This window comes from Nesoenas mayeri (assembly GCF_963082525.1).
Source record: "Nesoenas mayeri genome assembly, chromosome: 11".
Lineage (NCBI taxonomy): Eukaryota > Metazoa > Chordata > Aves > Columbiformes > Columbidae > Nesoenas > Nesoenas mayeri.
In genome coordinates, this window is record NC_137563.1 from 19,037,857 (window position 1) to 19,052,243 (window position 14,387).

The following is a 14,387-nucleotide window of genomic DNA, read 5'->3' on the forward strand; positions in this document are numbered from 1 at the left end:
GTTCTTGCTACTTGGAATCACAGATGTACTGAGGTGGATCCTGAGGTCCTTTAACTAGTGTCCAAACAAAAGTAGTCGACTCCTCTTTCCATTCACATTCTTGTAGCTTTTCCTGCAGAGATATTGCTCCAAGACTTGTCAGCAGCAGCTCTCTGTCAGTCCTATCAAACACAATCTCCAAATGCTGCTAGCGGAGTAATTTTCCTTGACAGTTGTTCTTGCCACTACAGCACTTCCCCAGTAGCTCCTTGTCCGCCAACTCAAATTCCTCATCCCATTTTATTATGTACTTTACACATCATTACATCCAGGTCTGCGCTAGTATGGAAACGTAAAGTAAAAAAATTCTGAGATGCCATTAGGTACAAGAAGGTTCATCAGAACATGCACATTTATTTTAAAATACGCAGTTTATTTTAATACTTTGCATGAAACTGATTGATTTCACTGAATCTGTGAGAATACTGGGGTTCTTATTGAGCAGTTAAGTGAATGAGACTCATCCTGAATGGAATGGACTGACCTTGTTTATGTGTGAACCGATGTTTCTGTCAAGACCAAATGTTCTTACTCATTATTACTTGAGCGAGCAGTGCTTGAACTGGGAGAACGGTGGGTCTCCATCAGTTTTATTTGAAGGAATTAACATCAGTGCTTTTTGTGCTTTAACTTAGCTTTTCTTTTTTCCAAACCCGTCGGTTTTTGAGTTTTGCTTTTTTAAGATCTAAGGAAAACTTGATAATTGGAGAGTGTGTCCAAACAAGGCAATTTTGCATTAATTCTGTGAGAAATTGTTATCCTATTTTAGTAAAGAGTAGTTGAAATTTAGAGTTTCTGATGAAATCTCAAGCTATACAAGTTGCACATAACTTCAGACTAACAAGTATTTAGCTATCCTCACTATTCAACCTAAGGAGTTAATATAAATTTAAATCTATATACCCACTACACTTTGCTTGAGTATTACAAATGTAAATCAAATGTAAGAAGCTACAGGTATTTTATTATAATAAATATGCTGAGTGATCCTTCATGAAAAGAGATGTATTTCTGTTTAAGTGTGGTTTTTGTCTGCTTTTCGGAGTCAACTTGTACAAGTGTCTATTGCACTGCATGGCACAGCACTGGTTGTCACAGCAAATGGAGACAGACACCTTTATGCCAAGTACCGTATAAGTGTCCATAGACAGACTGCGCGAAATAAACGTTCCTTCTTGTTTTGCTGGTGGGGCAAAAGTGAATTGTTTAATGGCAGAAATGGGATCCCTCGAATCCCTCCAGTACTTTAGCTGCAGATCATCCTTTTCCCTTCGTTTTTATAAGGTAGAAGTAGCTCTCTTAGCCTGTCCTCTGTAGACTAAATGCAAACACACAGTAATCGCTTATGATTTAATGGCTTCATTTTTATGTCTGTGATGATTTTAGATTAGACATTTCTAAGGTACAACACAGATACAACAAAGTTGTCCCTTCCAAATGCGATGAGCAAAAGGATCCTCTGAACAATCACTGGTTCATTCCACATTCTTGCCTTATGTAGAATTGGTATCACTCACACCCTGCTTACCTACAGACCACCTTTCTTTCTTAATTTTGATATCTCTCAGCTTGATTTGAGTTATTTTTTCACAAGACAATAGAGAAGGAGGAACATAACTCTGTAGAGATGGTGCCTTCTCTAAGTTCAAATAGTGCCTCTCAAGAGCGTGATGAAGAAAGATGAAGCTCACACAAAGAACAACAGAGCAGGGTCCCCTACTTGACTATTGAAGAGTCAGTAGCAATTGTCTCATCTTGGAAGGTTCCCACTGCTGACATAAGGCTGCGACCTGCAGGGTTACTGTTAGCTGACCTCCCTCTTAGGAGATACCTGAGAAATTTTACAGCTGGACTGAAATATCTTACTTTAGGAACCACAGTGAAGAAAATGTTATGGGCAAATGGCAGCTGCCTGTCTTTTAAACTTTAACGTGGCCACTTCACTACTTGGCGCAATAGGAAATTCTTTGTCTGTGAAACAAAAGAGCAGTGCAGTGAGAAAGCCGCACATACCCTGTTTTTTACATTTACAGCTAAATTATCAAGTGCAGTGGAGAAATATGAACAAACCATTCTCTCATTTGAAAATTGGTTACTGGAGGCCAGTTTTACATTTCCAAAAGGTTATCAATCCTTTGAGTTCTTTTCTGAGAGCTTGTTCTTAAGGGAAACACTTTAATGGTGTGTATCCTTTCAGAACATCCAGTGGTGTGTTGCAGACTTGAATGCCTTAAGCATTACCCAGTGCAGGAGTGGTAATTTGAACCTTTTGAGGCAGATCTTATTCATTCAAACATGAACTGGTTTTTAGAGATTGTAACATCTGTCTTCCCTTCTTGCAAGACATTTCCTGGTTTTACTAAATTTCGGGCACAGCAGGAGGCTGCCTTGTTATGCTCTGGTGACTGTAACAGATTAATTCTGACAGTCCTCGCTATTGTACCAAGAACAAGCTTGTATGGTCAGCAGGATTGCTCAGGGGTTGCAGGATCAAGCTTTGTATATGAATGGCTTATTTGGGAAGCTGTGATTACATGTAAGCTTTAAGAAAATATTTATCATCTTCTTGTCCTTGCAGTGGCCAGTTTGCTATAGTGAAGAAATGCCGAGAAAAAAGCACCGGTGTGGAGTATGCTGCTAAATTCATTAAGAAACGTCAGAGTCGGGCCAGCCGTCGTGGAGTGAGGCGTGAGGAGATCGAACGGGAGGTTGCTATTCTGCAGCAGATTCTGCACGCCAACATCATCAAGTTGCATGACATCTACGAGAACAAGACAGATGTGGTCCTCATCCTGGAGCTGTGAGTAAGGGGCTTCCTGAACTCCGCGGTACGGTGAGGGAAATAGGAACCGGAAAGGGCTGTGGAGGCTGCCAGGACACCGAGCCGCTGTTAGAATGGAGCTGTTGTGTTCTCACAGATCTTGGCAGCAGAACTGAATGAGGTTGCTGGTAAACAGGCCCCCAGTTCATCCATGCGCCCTGGGGATGCAGGTGCACCTCAACATCAGCTGAGGCCATTGTTAGTGAGCCAGGGAGTGTTCTCAACTTGAAAACAGTTTGCTAACAGAGGGATTACCTCATGTCTGCTGGTGCTGCCCTGACATGGACCTTGGAGGCAGCACAAATGGCCACTGAATGCTCATTTCTTTATTCTTTCTGCTTTGATCTTTTCCAATGCATGTAAAGCCATCAAGTCCTCTGCAAAATTTGCAGCTGTTCTTACTACTCCTGTATTTTCCTCATTTAGAGGAGACTAGGGGAAAAGAGGGCAGGAGGGCAAGGGGAGGCTTTGTTTTGATCCCCAGACTTTGGCTATGGGGGATGAATAGCAGCAGAGTGCTGTTTCCTCATGTGATGGGGGAAGCCCTTCCGTTTAGGTTGTGCCATAGCCTCACCCCTGTGCTGTGACCCATGGGAAGGCCAGGCTGCTGGTTCAGGGTGAGTATCAGACACATTTGGCTCTGTAATGCAAACTGATTTATACTGTTTAAGAAGAGATTTAAAGCCAGCAAGCACCTGCTTCTCTGTCCAGGCTGAGGGGACAACAGCTTATTCTGCACAACACGTGCTTGTCCCTGCCTGGAAAAAAAGGGTGCACAGCCCAGGGAAACTGGAGGAATCATCTTAACAAGTCCTTGGCTAAGAAGCTTTGCTTAGTTGGAACATGCATTTGCATTTTGGGGAGTCACCTTTGGTGCTTTTGTGTGTATTTAATTTTATTGAGTGAAAGAAAGTTGGAGAACCTGGCTAATAGGTGTTACTATATAGAGAAATGCCAGCTGATTGGAATTTAAAGCGGTATCAAAATTGCCAGTCTCTGCTATAGCTCTTAAATTGCCTGTGTGAATTCTGTTTGGCTGTTTGTTCCATCAGCCTAGAAATACTCTATTTCTTATATCCCATTGCCCTTCCTATGTGTTGGATGGAACTGAGGTGAAACATTGGAGACAGATGCAGACCACAGGCTAATAATGTAATCTCTTATAAGACAACTTGTTTGAATGTGTTCTGCCTCTTTCTGCTGCCTGGCTCAAGATTCTTAAAGGCCGCCATTTGGACAGACATGCCCGACCGTGTTTTGGAAAGCCATCATATCATTTTAACAGTATTTCAAAGTCATTATGTTTTGGGGGTTGCATGCAGGGGTGGGTTATGTGACATTAGTCTGAAATGCATGCGGAGGTTAAAGTTTACACAGTCACTTCAATGCTGACTCTAATGTATGTGTGATGGAATTTCTTCACTTTTGTAAAATGTAATGTGATGTGGAAGGACCCTAACAGATGGAGAGGAGTAGGAGGTTGATTTTGGTTTTTTAACAAGTACCACCTCTGTCCAGCCTGGCTGAGAGAGCCTTTGTCTGTAAACAGCGTTTTTGCCTCCTGGCCTTGCAACCCAATATGAATCAAAATGACACTGGAAGAGTTATTCCTGTTTACGTGGCTTCAGCTTATATTGGAGAGGCTGAAGTAGGTGTTTTGGAAGAAGGAACAAGTGATATCCCAAAAGAACAGAGAGTTGCTCTTTTTGAGCTAGAGCAGGACACACAGGCCAGCTGCAGCTGTTTTTAAGCTTACCAGTGTGCAATACCAAGGGAAGATTATTAGAGTAACCAATCTGTCAGACTGAGTATGCTGAGGTATTAGATGCTACAGGAAATTGTCATCACTTGAGTTAGGTCATGTAATTCATTTCAGCTTCCTGCGCTCGCCAGGGATTCAAGTTCTTCACTGGGAAGTCAGGAGGGGAAGTAAGTTGCCTGCTGCTGTTTGCCTTTCTGTTCTCAGTGCTATTTGCCAACCATTCTGATGCATATTAGATTTGACCTGTAGCAGCTGCAAGGTCACAGCAAGATCACTTGCATCTCTGCATTACAGCTGAATGCTGTCAAACATTTGGATGTCCCCAAATTTAAGTGTTACTGTCGATATGTTAGTTTGAGAGTCATTTTAAGCAAACTTTGCAGTTGGGTAATGTCAATTATTGGTTAAAAATAATCTGCCATGATAAAATTCTTTCACTTTTTCAAGAAATGAAACAGAGGAGGCCCCAGGTGACTGCGTCTCTTTATGCCCAAACTTATACTGAGATAATGAGTTTGGATGAAACTTGGCACTTGACTTATTACCATCCTGGGTGTTTCGTGGCTGAGGATCAAGCCTGTAATAAAAGTAACTGCGCACAGATGACCTATGTCCAAAGAATTTCCTTGTGTACATTCATAGTGTGTGCTGTTGGTCTACCTTAAGGAGTTCAAAAGGAAGTAAATTCTTAGTACATGTGCAGATTTGTATCTGTGTGTATTTATGTGGCTCAGCCTTCCTCATCTCCTCTGAGAACTCAGGGAAACCTCAGCATTGTCACCTAATGGAGAGAGCAGAGTTGTGTGCTTGTACTCATGAGAGACAGGAGTGGAAACAGTTCTAATAAATGCAGCTTTGCTGGTCAGAATGTATGCTCATGGCCTAAGGAGAAGAAATTTGTCATGTAGGGAGGGAAGGCATACATCAATTTAGGCTTTTGGGGGCTGTCCCCTCCTCTCTTGTGGAATTAATATCATCTATGTTACAAAGCTCTGAGTCTTAGAGGAGCTGTGCAGAAGATGACATATCCTTCAGCTGTCAATTCATGGTACTAAAGTAAAGCTATAAAGAAGGAGACAGCCTGAGATCTCCTACTTACTACCATTTTTAGATAAGGAGTAAATGGTTCAATTTTTCTTTCTATATGAAGCATGAAATACAGAGGCACTGTGGCTGAAGTTATGTAGACCATGTGTTCCATTGGGCAGCTGCCTCAGTCTTGTGCATGGAATCCAGGCAATGTGGCTTTGATCCCCGAGTGAGCTGAAATCACCGCGAGCTTTCCCGGGGAGCCGGCGGTGAGGCCGGGGAGCGTTCCTGGAGATCGATGTGACTGCTGGCAGATGGCAAATGAGTGATGATAGACATCTGTGAATTTTTCAGTATATATCTATGGCCGAATGTTAGTCTCTCTAGCCATGCACTGAAAGATGGGAAAGGAGCTTGCTTTTTCTGACTGGCAGCTACTTGGTGCTAAAACCACCTCCCATTTCATTACCGTCTGCTTTTTCCTGTCCTCACATGGCCTAATGCATTTTGTGTGTCCTATTGTCAGGCTGTAGCTTATTGCACTTTTAGAAGGCCGAGTGAAGCAAAGTTTTGACCTGATTAAGGCCACTGCATTTGACTGCTGTATACACATTGAGGATGATAATAATTGCTAATAAAGATAATTTAGTTATCTCTATAAACAGATCTCTCCTCCTGATGCTCTGATATCAGAGCCTCATACTCCCTGCAGTTTATCAAAATATGTGTTACAGCACCTGGCCCATTAATTAAGCTACAGTGGACTTCAGTTTCAAAAGCACGTCCCCAGTATTCTTGATTAATTGAAGAAGGTACCCTGGTGTTTAAAAGAGGCTTTGGCTACCATGTTGTCCCTCTCCCAGACTCACTGTGCTGCCACAGACAAGACCTGGTTCTGCAGGCTGTTTCTTCTGTTGGGGAGCAGGAAAGCGTTGCCAGCTGCGCTGCTGTTACGTGCAGGGCGGCAGGTACGCGGTTTGCCCGTCCCTGTGCACGTTGTGCAGGGCCATGCTCTGCTCAGGTTTTGGTGACCTTGCTGTGCTGTCTCTTGGGCCCGGCCTTGAGCCTGCTGCGCCAGAACAAAAGCAGCCTTAGGGCAGGTTCGGTTGGTACGTCAGTCTCCTCTACTGGAAAGTGTCAAGGTTGTGTACACAAAATAAACAGCTGTTCCCAAGAAGCAAGAAGGCATTTTCATTTGCCTTTTATTGGACTTTGAAGGAAGAGCAAAGGTATCCATTGTTTGCTTCTTTGCCGTGGAAATAAGGTGACATAGTAGAAGGGAAAGAAATGGAACCAGACAGAGGAATTTTTCTGTAACTCAAGGTCCTTTGAGACAGGAGCATTTGCTCTTTTACAGGTGGTACAGATTTAGAAAACACACCTCCCTGAGTGTTCAAATGTACCTTGTAGTGCAGTTATGAGTGTTTTACTGCAATGAGTTAGTGCTGATCTGCTTTTTTTCTGGGATGCCATGGTGGCTGGCTTTGGGGATTGCTCAGTCTCTTCTGTCTGAGAGTTTCTGAGTTCAGATGCGTAACTTGGATAAGAATGGTCCTGCCCTGAGCTGCTCATCACTCTCTTCATACAATTTACTCAAACCTGTTTTTTAAACCTGAGTCTTTGTTAACAAGAAATCATCACCTCTTTTCTACTGAATTTTCCTTTAGATTACTCTTTTAAGATGCCTGCAGCTTAGGCTAATGTTTTAGGCTATACCATGAAAGGCTGGAGATTAATGTACCGTTTGTAATATATGTCCATCTCTGACCTTCAGAAAACAAAATGCTTATGTAGTAGATATAAGAGGGAGAGTCTTTGCTGAGAAAGTAACAGACATACTTCAGTCTCCCTGAATCTTTTTTTGTTGTTGTTTCCTTTTCCATTTTTATGTTGTATTCTGTACTTTGGAAGTTCCCCCTGATTCAGGGTTAGTGTGAACTAGAAAGAAGAGGGGAAAATACAGCAAGGAGCTAGCAAGTCAATCTCCTGTGGTCCTGATTCTTGCAGGCTGTAGTTTCTTCAGCCGTGCCTTAGGTGTAGCTGGTTGCCTGGGATGTTGCTGAGGTTGCCTTGGGGCAAAATAGCTGGTGCGCCCCAAGCAGCTACCCTAGCTGTTTGAAGTGAGCGCTCTTGGGGACGGCAAGAGAGAAAAGGAATTAAATGCCTCTGGTCTGGGCAGCTAAGCAATCTTCTGACATTCCTTTGTGTAGCAAAGGAGATTCCTCAAAAGAAAGTTTCCAGGCTCCTCTGACATCCTTAGCGCAGTCCAAGGAACAAGCAGGTCTTACAGGGTAAAAGAGGAAGAGAGAGTGGCGTGCCTACCTGATTAAATTCCAGCGAAGTAGGAGAAAGTGTCCCCGTACAACTGGCTTCCTGGGGACTGGGCCATAGTGCTGCCCAGGGGTGGTTGCTCAAGCACCGTTTGAATGTAAGTCATTAAGGAAATGGGACAAAAGTGACTTGCCTGATCTCTGTAAGCAGATTTCATCAAAACACCACCAGATTTTACTTACAAATTTCTCTACTGGCTTGTCACATTATTGCAGTCAGCTGGAATAATTTTTAACGAAGCAAGGCCCCCTAAACCTACTAGAATATGAAAAACAGACGATGTTCCATGGCTCCTGAAATGCACAGGGTAAAAGAAAATAACTGTCCAGCAAGGATGATGGTAGTGCTGAGACCCTCGGAATGTGTCACCTAGAAAGAAAACCAGAGGCTGAATTAGAGTCTCATAGGTCGAGTAACTAATAGGAAGGAGCAGGCGGCAGCCAGAGACAGCGGTTACAACATATTCCTGGGTCATCTAAGTTTATTCTTGTTTGCCAGCCATTTAGTTGTAACAATGAAAGCATCAAATGACTTCTGTGCAGGTGAAGTGAGGTGACTTCTGCCCAGGTGAAGTGTCCTGTCTCACGTTGCTTAGAAAGTTCCTGACTATGTGCGAGCTGTGAAAAAAATATCCAATAATCAATGCTCAAGTCAAGAGGCCCTGCGTATATCTCTGCTTTTGGAACACCAAGGTTTGCTGTCACCCTCAGCAACAGTAGAAGCTGAGAAATAAACCCAGTGTCTTTGTGGCTTTTGACATGTTCTTGTTTGCAGTTGATTCCTCTTGGCAGTTTTTGTAGCTGTTCACGGTCGTTTGAAAGAGGCAGAGTAGGAATCACCGTCTTGTCACCACCAGTGCTGTGTAGGAGCCCAGGGTCCGAGGGGCAGTTGCACGAAAGAACATCCTATTACATAATACATAGAAGAATAGCACTGGAGCTCTCAATGCACGGCACAAAAATGAAAATAAAAGTCTTATGTACTAAATATGTATGGAATGTATTTCAGTTTTGATGTGAGAACTCATGGTAACTAATAGCACTTCCTCGATCTGGCAAGACAGCTTTAGGTACCTTCCAATCTGCTTTCTTCTTAAATTCAGCACAAAAGAAGTGCTTTCGTATCAGTTAAGTCGGGCAAGAATCTGTGTTAGGACAATGTAATGACTGTTCTGGAAAGAAGAGAGTTTCTGTTGGCAGATCTTATTGCCTCATGTTTCTGATGGTAAGTGATAAGAGGAGTAATTCTTTAACAGTTGTTGACTCTTACAACTTATTTCCTCTGTATCATCCAAAATGAAAATGTTGAACAATAGCAGTTAAAGTGGTTAACATCCAAGTCTGCCTATTGAAATATGTACATCTTAGATTCATCAGTGTACCATTTTTTTTTGGTCCTTTATCGTCCTTGATGAATCAAACCTTTGCAGCATCAATGAATTAGGGAAAGCTAGTCCTTCATTTACAGGGGAGATGGCTGAAGCCCAAAGGAAGTTTTGGCACACCTGGGAGCAGAACATAATGCCCTAGATTGTCAAGAGTGGCTTTTCCTGACTGTATGGAGGCTTTTTGCTACTTCAGTTTTCTGTGCTTATGCTTATTCTATGTCTTACAACGCAGTAGATAACAGGATGTTTTCTGGTCTGCTTTGCAGGGTTTCTGGAGGAGAACTTTTTGATTTCCTGGCACAGAAGGAGTCTCTGAGTGAAGAGGAAGCAACCAGATTTATCAAGCAGATTTTGGATGGTGTGAATTACCTTCACTCGAAGAAAATTGCTCACTTTGATTTGAAGGTAAAGATGCTGATTTAAAACTGTTACTGTTGGTTTTTAATGACAGACTGTACCTTCTTCAATTTGTTAGATATCTGTATTTGATAACATGACTAAAATTTAGGACTAATACTAAAATGCTAAGTACATTTAAGATGTACTTCGCAGCTGAGTGCTCCAAGGGAGATAATCTTCTTTATCAGGCCTATGATAACTTTTGGATGGGCTTCTATTTACTGACTGAGAAAAAGAAACTGTAAGTCTTCATCCTTCAGCTGTTTGCATTTGTGGTGTCCTCCAAAGCATGCTGTTTTAAAATAATAATAATAAAGAAATTGTAATGATGTACAGAAGAAATGCATTTTTGGGAAGAGGAGGGCCAGGTCCAGTTACAAACAACTGCTGGTGCTTTCCTTCCCCACTGTGTTTAGAATTACGTGAGGAGTCTGTGTTATCTGGTACAGTTTGGTTAACAGAAAGACTTGCTGCTTTATTAGCTAATTAGGCCTTGCAAGCACGTCACACAAAGCTCTCTTCCTACCACAGCAGGTGACGTCTGTAGCCTTGGTCCTTGACTTTGCTGTCAGTGCAGCTGGCCTAGACAATGCACTGCACTGTCTCTCGACTGTCTCTCTTCTTTTGAGGAGATATGTGAACGTGCACTTGATTGTGAAATTACTACATGAATCCAGAAGCCAAAGACTGAAAGTTTCTGCTGTGTGTTAGAAAACAGTGTAATATCCAGTGGCATGAAATTATTGTGAAATTAGGTGCAACTTTTTCTATACTGATCGCTAGCTACTAATTTTGATATTTACTACCAGTGATGTCAGGTGGTCAGTGAAGATGTTAGAAGAATTGCAAGCTACAGATCAGAAAGGATAAGTAAAGAGTCATTTCGCTGATAGTGAATATCAAATGACCTAAAACATATTCGCAGAATAACTGTCCTAGATTTTACAGGATTGGGTTCAGAGTTTTGCTAGTGTTAACTAAGACATGTATTTTTAAGCAGTGATCTGATTAGATAGAGGATGATTCATAATTATCTCGTCACTTGACAGGGCTCCATCAACTGTAGTGAAGCTACAGTGACTTACACTACATCAGGAATAAAATAGTGACTGTGACTTTTTGCCATTTCAGTCTGTTCTGTCTGCTTTAATCCACATTGTGTATCTGGGGTGAACACATATGTCTTAGATCCATGGAAGAAAACCAGACTTGTTAGCCTGAGGCTAAAATCTCCTTGGTCCAATGGCTATGACAATAAATGATTCAGCTGCTCCCTTTCCCAGTGCAGCTCTGATGAGCAGGAGCTGCTTCCATGGCAGGAGCTGCTGTGAAAAGGCCAGGCAGCTGCCGGCAGGGAATCAAACTGTCTCACTCTTGCTTTTGAGCTTATGATTAAGTTATGACAAATTACTGACTTAAAGCTCTTCATGGGAGATAAATTGAAGCTACAGTTTACTCTGAAATCTGTGAAATAGGGCCACGGTAGGGAGTAAATAATGCTGAGAAGTTTAGTTGGAGATATAAGTTGATGAAATGTCCTTCCTATCTAGTGTCTTGGTTTTGTCCTGGCAATAGCCATCGTTAAGAAAATAAGCTTAGGTGTGCTAATGGGAAGATAGAGAAAGGGAGATTTTTGCATAACGTAAAATTAGAGGAATATTACTCTTCTTAGATTTGCTCTGCTTTTTTGAAATTCAGGTCCATTCAATGATGTCAAATTTCACAGTTGTCATCCCTTTCTCAAAAGAATGAGCTGTAAATGGTTATGCACAGATGTGTTTCTTGTTCTACAGTGTTTATATGTGAAGGAAAAACACCACTTGGGAACTCTGTTACTTTCCCAAGATACTTTTATTATAATAACAAAGATTTCTCTCATGTTATTTTTAGCCTGAAAACATTATGCTTCTAGACAAGAACATCCCTATTCCACACATAAAACTCATTGACTTTGGCCTGGCTCACAAAATAGAAGATGGAGTTGAATTTAAAAACATTTTTGGAACTCCAGAATTTGTAGGTAAGTGACCAACCCTGTTCCTTTGTCTTGTATTTTGAGTTCCATGAGGGACTTGAAACAGCTTTTCAAAGTTAAGAAGGTGGGAAAAGAGGTAGTTTCAATATCGTTTATATCAAGGTGACCTATATCTAGAAGTTTACTTTATTTTTCTGGAATAGCCAAAAGATGCTTTCTATAAATCACATGTGCTACTCCTGTGAGAGCAGGTTGCTGCCAAATAAGTATTTAGAGATGTGAATTCAGGATTGACATTGTGAAACTCTGCAAATACAAATTCTAATAATTTTTTTAATTGTTCCCTGGAGCACGTGAGGTCTCTGCATTGTAGTGCACAGGTACACAATTGTGTTGGCATCTCTGTCACTGCATTCTACATGAAACTGCCTCACACTGTACACCTGATGAGTACAAAGCCCTCACCTTCCCCTACATTTTTCTGCCTGATTCTTATTACTCACTGATCATAATTCTTCCTTAGATTTTAGGTTAATCCTTCTACTTGTTTCAATTAGAGGTTTTGGGGTTGGTTTTTGGAGATTGCGGAGGCAGGGAAAGAACTGTAATTTATATTCCAGTTAAATACAACTGTCACAGACACCTTTGTTCATCATGACCTCGCCTTGGTCTTTTCTCTTGCATGCAGTCTCCTATGGGGATGTTTTCCAAGGAGGAAATGTTTCTTATCAAGACAGTAGGGTTTGACAAGGACAGAAATGTAGTCTGGTGTGTAATTTCAATCTCTTGCCCAAGGGTTGTTTCTGACTGACCATTAGAAACTAGCTTTAATGGCACCAGTTAAAAACAAAACAAAAGCTCAGATTCTTAGGGGTGACAGTATCCTTGGGAGGTGAAATTATTTGCTATTTGGTATAAGTTGCCCTGTAATTACTGTATAGTATCTGCTTCACCCTTATTCTTGAGTTGCGTTGTGCTCTTTTGGACATCTGTGAACTCAGATTTCTCTGCGGACTATCAAGCTATAAGCAGTACATCCTGTAACTACCTTTCCTTCTCCCTCCTGTCTCCTTTTTCCCTCTCGGTAATTTTTGACCTGCTACAATTCAGCCTGGTAAAAATTTGTTACCTCAATTACTGATGTTTGATTAAATTTTTGTTACAGCTCCAGAAATAGTGAACTATGAACCGCTTGGACTAGCTGCAGATATGTGGTAAGATTTTAACATCTTTTTTTTTTTTCAGGTTGCTCTACTTTTACTTTTTCCCCAATTTACTCCAAATAGAATCCATACTACTGCAGCAAAACAAAACCAAAAACTTAAGTGCTGTTAATAAGTCTTTGTTCTCTCTTTCCATTTTTTATGCGTTCTTTTCGATGAAAATATTTGTTTTCTGCAAAATTACAATGCAAATCTTTAGTGATGGCAGTTCAGAGTTAACAGTTTGCCAGTGTCCGCTGCAGAGGAGCTCTCTTGAAAGAGAACATGTCCCTGCAGTGCTTGTGGCAGCTTTATTTGTAACAGCACTGCATGCAGAGGAGACCTGCGTACCAATCTGATCTGCTGAAAAGGCAGGCCAGAGAGGTCACCCCAAAGAAAACAGCCTTCTGTTCCTTTGTATTTCTGATGTGCACTGTAGTAGATACCTGCTAGAGGAAAAATATGTAAAGAGACTTCAAATATCCACATTAATTGAAGCGTATGTAAAATTCACCTTTTTCCTGAAACACCATTCTTTGAGACATATTAACAGTTATCTAAAGCCACGGCTGGTCTCCTGCCTGTATCGCAGCTATCTTATTGTGTATGTTAAGAAGAATACAGGTCATGTAGAACCATTGTAATTAATCGCTTTTGTTTTTTAGGAGCATAGGAGTCATCACCTACATACTGTGAGTACAATAGACTCTCCTGTGGAAGCGTTCCTAAAGCTCTGTTGCACTATTATGAAACAGCTTGTCCCTTTAGTCAGTTAAGTAGGGCGCTGCGCACACACGGGTGGGAAGTGGTTTGTCTGAAGGGCAAACGTTACCCTGCAGCCTCTTCAAGTTTAAAATAAGGGGTAGAAGATGTCTCCAGCGTCACTGGGCATGTCTGCTTCTTGTGGGACCTCATCAGCTCCAAAAGGTAGAGAATGAAAAAGCCCAAATGTATTTGTTGCTCATAGAAGAGCTATGAGCTACCAGTATGTGGAGAGGTTAGAAACAGAAAGTGTAATAGTACCGGCATCAGAGAACAGAGCACTATTGGCTTTGGCTTCCAGTGAAGGTCCAGAAGGTGGAATTACAGCTGCTTCATGGCACGGTTTGGGGAAAGGAAAAAGAAACCAAGGCTCTAGGACAGCTTTCCAAGCTTTAGTTTTGGAACAAGGCCCATGATCTGTAGCAAAGTGTCGTCTTTTCACCTTCTTTGTGGCCCACAGAAATGGAGCAAAGGCTTAAGAGGGACTATGTAAAACCTGTTAAGAAGTGAGGTTGACTGTGGCTTCTGGGTGAAATTTGCTGCATAAAAGTCAACTGGAGGACCTCACTCATACTGCTGTGCTGTGTCAGCTGCTTTGGTGTCATCATGTGATTGTAGAGGGAGGTGAAATACTTTATGCACTCCAGTGTTTATTCTGTGGATAAAACCATGTGTGGTAG

At 41.7% G+C, this 14,387-nt stretch overlaps 1 protein-coding gene across 1 annotated transcript in view; it reads left to right on the forward strand.

The window, feature by feature from the left end:
• The window catches only part of DAPK2 (death associated protein kinase 2), a gene marked incomplete at its 3' end in the record, with an annotated part of 47,082 nt that overhangs the window by 28,430 nt on the left and 4,265 nt on the right, over positions 1 to 14,387 (forward strand). Inside the window, exons 3-7 of the mRNA XM_080350860.1 lie at positions 2,618 to 2,839; positions 9,636 to 9,774; positions 11,659 to 11,788; positions 12,909 to 12,957; positions 13,611 to 13,637. Of these exons, the coding sequence (XP_080206986.1) occupies positions 2,618 to 2,839; positions 9,636 to 9,774; positions 11,659 to 11,788; positions 12,909 to 12,957; positions 13,611 to 13,637 (567 nt within the window). The remainder of the gene's footprint in view (positions 1 to 2,617; positions 2,840 to 9,635; positions 9,775 to 11,658; positions 11,789 to 12,908; positions 12,958 to 13,610; positions 13,638 to 14,387) is intronic.